Source organism: Pimephales promelas, chromosome 20 (genome assembly GCF_988280905.1).
Source record: "Pimephales promelas chromosome 20, fPimPro1.hap1.1, whole genome shotgun sequence".
NCBI classification, from domain to species: domain Eukaryota; kingdom Metazoa; phylum Chordata; class Actinopteri; order Cypriniformes; family Leuciscidae; genus Pimephales; species Pimephales promelas.
This window is the reverse complement of record NC_142788.1, coordinates 6617061-6626223: the sequence shown is the minus strand read 5'-3', so window position 1 is coordinate 6626223 and position 9163 is coordinate 6617061. Positions and strand designations below refer to the sequence as shown.

The following is a 9163-nucleotide window of genomic DNA, read 5'->3' as shown; positions in this document are numbered from 1 at the left end:
AGTTGACCCCTCTAACTTTTCTGTTTTTATTGATTGTTCATTAAAGGGATACTCCACCCAAAAATGAAAATTCTGTCATCATTTAGTCACCCTCAAGTTGTTGCAAAACTGTATGAGTTTCTTTCATCTGCTGAACACAAAAGAAGATACAGTATTTTGCACCATTGATTGAACGATTGGAGCTTTAGCATTGATTTCCATAGATTCCAACAGTTTGGTTCCAATCTTCCAATCGTTCTTCAAAATATATTCCTTTGTGTTTATCAGAACAAAGAAAGTCATACAGGTTTGCAACAACTTGAGGGTGAGTAAATGATGACAGAATTTTCAGTTTTGGATGGAGTATACCTTTAAGTTGTACCGACGACAAGGACTTGACAGAGCTGCCATAAAGTGTTAGACAATATTCTAGATTATAACGTGAGGACTTTTTTTGTCCAATAATTAGAAACTCTGTTTATTCAGATTTAACTAGTCATCCAATTTTTTATATCAGCTATGCATTCCGTTAATTTTGGGAATTAGTAAGTTTTGTCGGGGCGTGAAGATATATAGAGCTGAGTATCATCAGCATAACACTGAAAACGAATGCCATGCTTCCTAATGAGGTCTCCTAAGGGTAGCATGTACAGAGTGAACAGCAACAGTCCAAGTACTGAGCCTTGTGGTACGCCAAACTGAACTACTGATCGATAAGACATCTCTTCATTTACTGCTACAAACTGATAACGGTCAGATAAATATGATTTAAACCATGCTAATGACAATGATGAATTCATGATTTTAAGAAGAGGATCTATGACCTTTGGAAGCATCTCTTTCATCTCTTTATTGTGAGCAACATACATTTTAAAATAAAAAAAAAGGAAAGAAAAGTATTTTTTTTTAATCAAGATTATTTTTTACCTAGCAATTATCATATTGTTCATTCACTTATTTGACTTTCATAAGTAGCTATTTCTCTAGTTTAATTGAATGCTTCGTGCTAACTTCAAAACCACATGCTAAAACAGTTAGCTATGGTATGACTTTTAGGGGTGAGAATAGTTGTAAAAGGCTGTTTACATTTTTTTTTTCAACCAACCCCATTTGACGATTCCAGTTATTAATCACATCCCCTGTTAAGACAAAATCATGTGAGTTTTTTGTTGTGCATTGAGGGATTTATGTGGTAAATATGTTTCCATAATAGTTTATGCGCATGTCTTCTTATCGGATAAAAACATCACCCATCTCAACTGAGCACATACAGTTTTGGGGAATTTACAGGTATGCACATCTCTGCAATTCCATCCAGTGGATCTCCTAAGTAGGTTGTAACAATGGGACTCTTTGTGTTTGACATTAACTCTGTGATAATCTGTGATTGTCTAAGTGAGTTATATTCAAGTTACAGTTATATGTAAGTTACAGTTACAAGTCTACAGTTATATGGTAGCAAATGTAGCTGCCATATATCAAATTTTTAGAGAAATAAACAACCACTGTGTTACCGATGATCGAAAGTTCTCTCTCTCTCTGTCTTTCTCTCTCACTTTAAATATATTTAATAATTTATTATATACATTTTAGCAAAGATTTTATTAAACTTTAAACAAAAATATGTAACAATATTAGCAATATATCTGTTTAGCTACAATGAGAAAAAAATATATTTTGTATATTTGTCAGTGGTATTACACTTCTCAAGACATTAATACATGATTTCATAAAGCACAGTCATATACGTTCACATTTATGGATCATTCATAATATAGATTTGATTATATGACATTTTTAAGTTTTGCACAAAATGTTACAAAGAAAAACTGTTATTTCCCCCATGATGCTTGTTCCAGTAATCATAGATCAAAGAGCATAGATGAGAACAGTGCCAACCTACAGATCCACAGTCCCTAAGTGACGAGCACGAGCAGAAATATAGACTTTTACAGATTTTGCAAGTTGCTTTTCCAGTGGTGCAATCAACAAAAACATCTCCTGCAATGTCCTTACACAACAAACAAGTGTGCAACGCACACTGATGAAATATCCCTTTTATTATGAATACAAAGTGAGCAAAACTCCTCTGTGTTTCCTGCATCGCAGCATTTACCCTGATCACAGTCCAGTGTTCTTCCAGAGTCGTCCAGAAGCATACGCTCTTGCTAAGCTGGCGGTGTGGAACCCGTCCCCGGTCAGAGGAAGCCATCTTCCCCAGAGATGTAGGAGAAGCCAGTGAAGGCGCCGGAGCTGCTGGTGGCTAGGCTGGGCGTGGGCTCGGGCGTTCGGCCCACTGAGTTCGGCACCATCTCTCGGGTGAACTCTGGGTCAATGTGCTGAAGGTCTGCAGGGCCTCTCTGGAGAAACACATGGCTTTATACACAGATCGCCTTCAGTGCCAGGCGGGACAGAACTCAATATGTGCCTAAAGTAAAGAGGAGCACTAAGGCCACGTGTTCACCAAAGAACGCTTTGGCAGCGCAGTGTTTTTGCCAGTGGAGACGCTTTGCTTGCTATGATGTGCTACAGAATATCTGCCAAAGTGTAACTAGAATCTCATTTCACAGTGTGTTTCTGTGTTGTTTCTGTATAAAAATGGCGATACAATGTAAAGTTTTGGTGCGTTCATGTCCTCCTGGGATGTTCGTGTTTACAACGTCATGTGCAGAGTAAGATGGCTGTGTACTTTCTTTTAATTAATTACACCAAAATACAACAAGGTTATTAAAATCTACTTCCAAAAAATGAAGAACAAGGAATGTGCATCAGTGTCTTTTGCTTTTTTTATGTTTTTAATTAATTTATGAAGAAACTGCAAACTTTATTGTTACATTTTATATTGTTATATTATAATGCCATCATATCCTGAGCAGGAAATTAGCTCACTGCACTGTAAGTAGAAAAGTAAGCAATATCACTGCGAAGTACCTGTAAGTATTGTGGTTTTCGCTGATGCGCCCCAACTCGTGAAGATTGGGAAAATTCTGAGCTTCCCACTCGTATTTACGTCATTCTGTAGCTGTTCATGAGGCGTTCATAAATACAATCTTTACGACATGACTTGAACATACCATATTTGCTCTGGCTCTTGTTTTAAATGATTTTGATTATCCTTGTTGTTGTCGTTTGTAGACATTGTACGGGCAGAATGTGGCGGTTGGCCGGTGTGGTATTAGCTCCGCCTCTCCTTCACCGTGATTGGCCGGCTAACAGTAACAGATCGCTGCGTTTTACATCCTTCAACTCTTGGCGACCGGTAAAAAACGCAGAACGTTTAGCGTGAAATAGACGCTCAGTGCCTTGTTACGCTCCTGGCATTTTAAAAACGTGGCACTCCCATTCAAAACAATTGGAAAAATACGACAGCTGCGCTTTGGTGGACACAGGGCACTAATAATCTCTTTGTGTGGTGCCCAATAAAGAGCGAGAGCCCAGAGAGAGTTTGTAAGAGCCTACCACATTGGGGTTATACGGAGGCGTGATGCGCTTGTGGTAGAGGTCGTCCCAGTTTATAGGGGCAAAGAACATATGATTTTTAATCTCCAACTGCAAAACAACAACAGTTGACACATTAACTGTGACTTTTGGCCTAGTTAACAGTTTCACAATGACATAGACATCCAGATGGTCACTCACAAAATCAGCAATGGCTCCGATGCGGCGGCGCTGGTCTTTTTGCAGGAGTGCGTGGAGCAGGTGTCCCGAGGCCTCGGACTTCCCCGGCGGCAGGTGCAGCGGCTTGTGCAGGATCGCATCGTACATCTCAGACACATCGCGGCTGTAGAACGGAGGCTGTGTGTCACAATAATCCATATAGAAATGAGATTATTTTCCATTGAGTTAGGGCTAAGCTGGGTGAATACTCAATTCTGATTGGCTGCAGGGTTAAAAAGTGATAGAGGAAACATTTGAAATTTGAAACATTTGAAAATAATAAATAAATGCGCTGGCTACATCGGCTGTGAGTAACCATAGCAACAGGCAGTTGAAAGTGCAGCCATGGGCATTTTTAAACGAAAGTGTATCGCCCATGGCTAGACAAGCCTAACTTACATGAAAAAAAAAAATATGTTAACTTTCTGGCTTGTAAGTTAGCTAAACTGAGCAGACAATAAATATCTCTGGTTGCTAAATGAACCATCAGGTGTAACCAGGGAAACCAAGTTATTGTTTGTAAAGACTTTAGATTTCGATTGTAAAACTAATTAAAATATAAAAAATACGTTATTTGGCAAGTGTCCATGGCATAAGCGGGTTAAGCATGGTACAAGTGGGTTATACACCCTTTCCAGGTGTCCATTGTCAGGTGTTAATGCATTCCGCTGCTCATCGGACGGTTCACACCTCACCGTCGTCCATTAATACCTGACAATGGACAGCTCGTCGGGCATTAACCCTTACGTAAATATGTTGAGGCGCTCAGTAAACTTACCAAGCTGAAAAGCATCTCATAGAGCACTGCTCCAAGACACCACCAGTCCACTGTGCGGTCGTACGGCTCTTTCCGGAGCACCTCAGGTGCCAGATACTAGAGTGAGAGAAGATCACATGGCTTTGAGTCACGTTAAAGTCCCTGTAAGGCAAGTCCATCTCTGAAACGCCTCTTTTAGGCTGCTGTTTCAGTCATGCTACCATAGACCTTATACACAGCAGCGCCATCTTTGATGTTTAAATGAAATGAATGAAAGGAACAGACATGCATATTCATCCGCTCAGACACGCAGAGCTGAAGCACAGCCAAAACAATATTCTCCCACAAAATGCATGTAGTTTTGTTTTTAACTGCTACAGGGCCAAAAGTTATACAGGCTGCGTCTGAAACCTTAAACAGCCGACTTTGACTTTGACTTTGGCAGTGTTTGCTCACGATGGTTCCTCACGAAACTGATTTCAGACTTACTTCTGAGGCAACAAAACGGTTTAATGCTCTACAGCAAAATAGAGAGAGCTTTAGTGAAAACAAAGAGAATTTTTTATTACTAATGTTACTTACAATATTATTTTCTCGCTAGCTATGACATCAGAAGTTGGTTAAAAATGTACATTTACACACAAACTGACCAGCGACCGCAAATTTCAGATGCAATGTTTATTTTTCTAGCTCAACTGTCACAGTATGGAAAGCACATAAATCAAAGATCAAGGTTTCTCGGAAGCTACCATTGGATTCGCCCTCCGAAGGCAGCAATTGAACATTTTAGGACGTAGCCATGGTGTATTAGCTCCAAGCGGCAACATTCTAATCTGAAAGATGAAGCCTACCCGGAAGTGCTATAAACTGCAATACATCTCAAATCCGCTAGAGGCCGGTCCCAAAAGGGAGCAAAATATCCAGAGACGTCATGTTATAATGTCCGTTTTCACAGCATAAATTCATATGTTTACAGTTTGGTCCCATGGACTTTTATTGTAATATTCAATATGTTCCACGTGCCTGACAACTGTGAGGGGGAGAATTTTTTTCTAACTCGTTAGTTTAGATCATATTTAGATATAAAACGTATGACAAATAAGGGCGGTTAACTTTGATTGACAGCTGATAACGGGCTGCGCCGAGTGAATTTGACGTCTCGGCCATGATCTGACACAACACATCATACCACCTCTGTATCCTTTCTGAAACTTTTGCATTTTGTATTTTCCAAGATTTTCCAGTATGGCGCCGCCCATGCCCCCCAAAAACAGCTTCAAACCCGTTCTTCAGAGAGTCTATGGGTGACGTCACAGACGCTTTGTCCATATTTTTTCTACAGTCTATGATGATTAGCTCAGCACAAATAGGATTAAATGGTTATGCTATATGCATCTTGATTCATACTGTACCTCTGGAGTGCCGCAAAAAGTTGTGGTGGTTCCTTCTGGTTCTATGCCTTCTTTACACAAACCAAAATCTGTTAACACCACATGGCCCTGAAAGAGATGAGAAACAGAAATATACACTATCAAAACGTATTTGCCATTGTACAGATACTACGTGAGTTCTGTATTCATATTCGTTTTACCTGGTAGTCTAGCAGAATGTTTTCCGGCTTGAGATCTCTAGACGGGAGCATGGAGATTTGTGAGTGAGGTCAGGCAGACTGTAACTGGGATTATAATGAGCGGCTTCCCCAATACTGACCTGTACACTATATTGAGGGAGTGCAGGTATCCGATGGCGCTGGCCACCTCGGCGGAGTAGAAGCGAGCTCGGGCCTCCGAGAAGCAGCGCTCCCGCTGCAGGTGATAAAACAGCTGAGGGACAAGAGACACCTGCTTAACACACTCAGGCCATTACGCCGCTCCTTTCCGACAGGTACAAATCTGTTTAAAGCTAAAGTTTGTCTGTAAACATAAGGGCATATCAAAATATACACTACAACAAATGCTGGGTTGTTTTAACCCAAATTTGAGTCAAATATGGACAAACCCAGTCATTAGGTTACACTTTTTTAATTAATTAATTAATTAATGTTGTGCCAAATCCTCCCTCAGTCATTCACTGCCAAAAATGCTTTTCTAACTCAGATTTTATGTCTTGTTTCCAGTCCAAATATCATTGTCTTGTTTTCAGAAAAAAATAAATCAAAATTAAAGGAAGTTTTACTTGAAAAAAGCTAAATAATCTGCAACATTTTCTGTTTGAAACAAGATTATTTTGCTTTTTGGCAGATTATTTAGCAAAGGTTTTTGCAGTGTAATCCTGTCTTTTTTGTGTTGAGTTTTTCTTCACAGGTTATTAAAAGTTGTAAATCACTATCAGTCATGCTTTCCTCCCATACCTCTCCACCATTGACATAGTCCAGGACAAAGTACAGCTTCTCGGTGGTCTGGAAAGAGTAGTGCAGGCCGACCAGAAATGGGTGTTTGAGGCTCTTGAGCAGAACGTTCCTCTCCGCCATTATATTCTTCTGCTGTTGTACAAACACACACACAGACAGCGTTGGTCGAGGTAAGCAGGAGAATACAGTCATGAGCCATCACAGTGACAATGCTTACAGCCTCAAGCTTTTCAATGACAACACAATCATATTCTGTAAGCAACCTTAACTGTGCTTGTGTTTTAGTACACACTGGGGCCATTTTCATTAATTATACTCCAAAATCAAAACAAATGGTAAATATTAGTCTGTAGTAAACTACTGTAGTAAATAAAAAGCCCGTCTTTTGGCCAGCAAGTAAGAAATCACCATGGTACAAAGGACAGAGTATTAGATTAGCATTATCAGAGCAAAGGTGTTTTGATCTTTCATATTATGTAACACTACAGTCTTGCAAGGGCTGGTTATATGGACAAACAAGGTAACCAAAACAAACACAAACCTCTTTTTTCTTCAATATAACCTTCTTCTGCAAAACCTTCACTGCGTAGAACTTCCCGTCTGCTTTCAATTTGGCTAAGAGCACCTGCAACCCACATGGTATCTCAGACACGGTTGTGGATAAAATAGCAGTTCTGTAACTTTTAGTCTTGTATAGGTCACTTATGCCCAGTGGAAAACCAAACACAACTTCCATCAAGGTAACCTTACTAGGCTTCCTTCTGAAGTGTTAATCATTGGTGAAGTCATAAGGCACACTGTTAATCAGATAGTGGCGTCGGATGCGCCTCACCTTCCCAAATGTCCCTTTACCAATCACAGCCAGAAAGTCGAAGTCGGTGGGTTTGGCACTGAAGCACACAAGACAACACAAACTCTAACGGTATGCATCACAATCACTTTCTGTGCACATAAAACCATTAACTGTGTTTATTTGCACATATGACAGGTTTATTCTCTTGACAAATAACTAATAAAACAGGGATCCATCTTACTGAGGATTGACAGACACACCCAGATTGACCTCGTCTGATGGAGACGCTGATAATGGCTGGAGGGCACATCAAACGTGTGTTAAACGGCATGGCTAATCTAGAAGCTGAAGCTGTAACAGCGAAGAATAAAATGTTCTTACTGGATTATAATGAGCCATCTTGTGTTCTCGCAAGTCTCTCTGTCCTGAGTGTGAGATGGATGTGTCCACCAGCACTGAGCTTTATGCTGGTCCGGCTGAAGGAAACTGGATGTTCAGGTTTGGGTGACACAGACCCATGAAGGACGTTTGGGAACTCAGCATTAACGAGTTTACACAGTAAATACAGCTTTGCAATTCTCCTGCAAATTAGGACTACGAATAAACACTATGTTCTGAAAGGTCACATCTCTTCTTGTTAGTGTACAGGATCGACTAAACGTGTTGTTTCTTTGATAGACACAATGGAGTAAAGCAAAACGATCTTATAATCATAATCAGTAAGTAAGTTAAGTCATGTCTTTGTTCGTCTTATTCAGCTGTTCATTGGATGGAAACTTATGACCTTTATTAATAATAATATAATACTAATAACTCACATAATAATAAAAGTATTTTATATGCACTGACAAGCTGTTTGAATGCTGTATTTACTATAATGATAACAAATAAAAACTGAGTGTAAACAACACGATTTTAGACAAAAACATGCATTTAAAATAATTTGTTAAAAATTGAACAGCTCTGAGAAACAACTTACCTGACAGCGTTAAATATGTAGTTTATGAAGTTTTACTGATAAAATGTTGAAGGGCATAATTGTCTGGCCGTGTCTCTGAAGCATCGCGTTGCGCAGCCGTGTTTGGCTGGAGGCCCGGGTGAATGATCAACTCATGTGTGCACGACTCGAGATATGAGAGCCCGCAGGACAGCAGTGCACGCGCACGTGTGTGTGTGTGTGTGTGTGTGTGTGTGTGTGTGTGTGTGTGTGTGTGTGTGTGTGTGTGTGTGTGTGTGTGTGTGTGTGTGTGTGTGTATAAATTCAACTTGTTATGCTCTGGACAAAAATATGTCCCCAGAAATGAGTTATCTGACAAAACTTCCATCTGGGGTCATTCTCATTAGTAAAAACAAAGTAGTCCTAAATCATCTTTTGTTTATGATTTTATGAAAATGTAGAACTGTCAGGGTGTGGCTTTGGGTTAGTCAATATTTATTAACTGCATATAAAAACAATAGAAGATAACGTGTGTGTGTGTGTGTGTGTGTGTGTGTGTGTGTGTGTGTGTGTGTGTGTGTGTGTGTGTGTGTGTGTGTGTGTGTGTGTGTGTGTGTGTGTGTGTGTTAAAGGTTGTGTAGGTATTTTATAAAAAAAAACTTGTTTCCAAATTTGCTTAAACTTTCTATA

The 9163-nt window shown here is 39.7% G+C and overlaps 1 protein-coding gene across 4 annotated transcripts; it reads right to left on the bottom strand.

Annotated features, from left to right (window-relative positions):
• Nucleotides 1-1578: 1578 nt before the first annotated feature.
• sgk2a (serum/glucocorticoid regulated kinase 2a) lies at nt 1579-8673 on the bottom strand. Of its 4 annotated transcripts, none has more exons than XM_039671521.2 (13): nt 8516-8673; nt 7918-8117; nt 7778-7833; nt 7576-7633; nt 7285-7368; nt 6744-6875; nt 6104-6216; nt 5985-6021; nt 5806-5892; nt 4415-4510; nt 3619-3774; nt 3439-3528; nt 1579-2339 (listed from the first exon to the last, which is right to left on the bottom strand). In XM_039671521.2, the coding sequence occupies exons 2-13, from the start codon at nt 7933-7935 to the stop codon at nt 2178-2180; spliced, it is 1089 nt and encodes a 362-aa protein (XP_039527455.1). In that variant the 5' UTR covers nt 7936-8117; nt 8516-8673; the 3' UTR covers nt 1579-2177. The 4 variants fall into 4 exon arrangements, with proteins under 4 accessions (XP_039527455.1, XP_039527456.1, XP_088980344.1 ...); XM_039671522.2 differs by having other exon boundaries at nt 7918-8022; XM_089124218.1 differs by lacking the exons at nt 7576-7633; nt 7918-8117; nt 8516-8673 and having other exon boundaries at nt 7778-7887.
• Between the last annotated feature and the right edge of the window lie 490 nt (nt 8674-9163).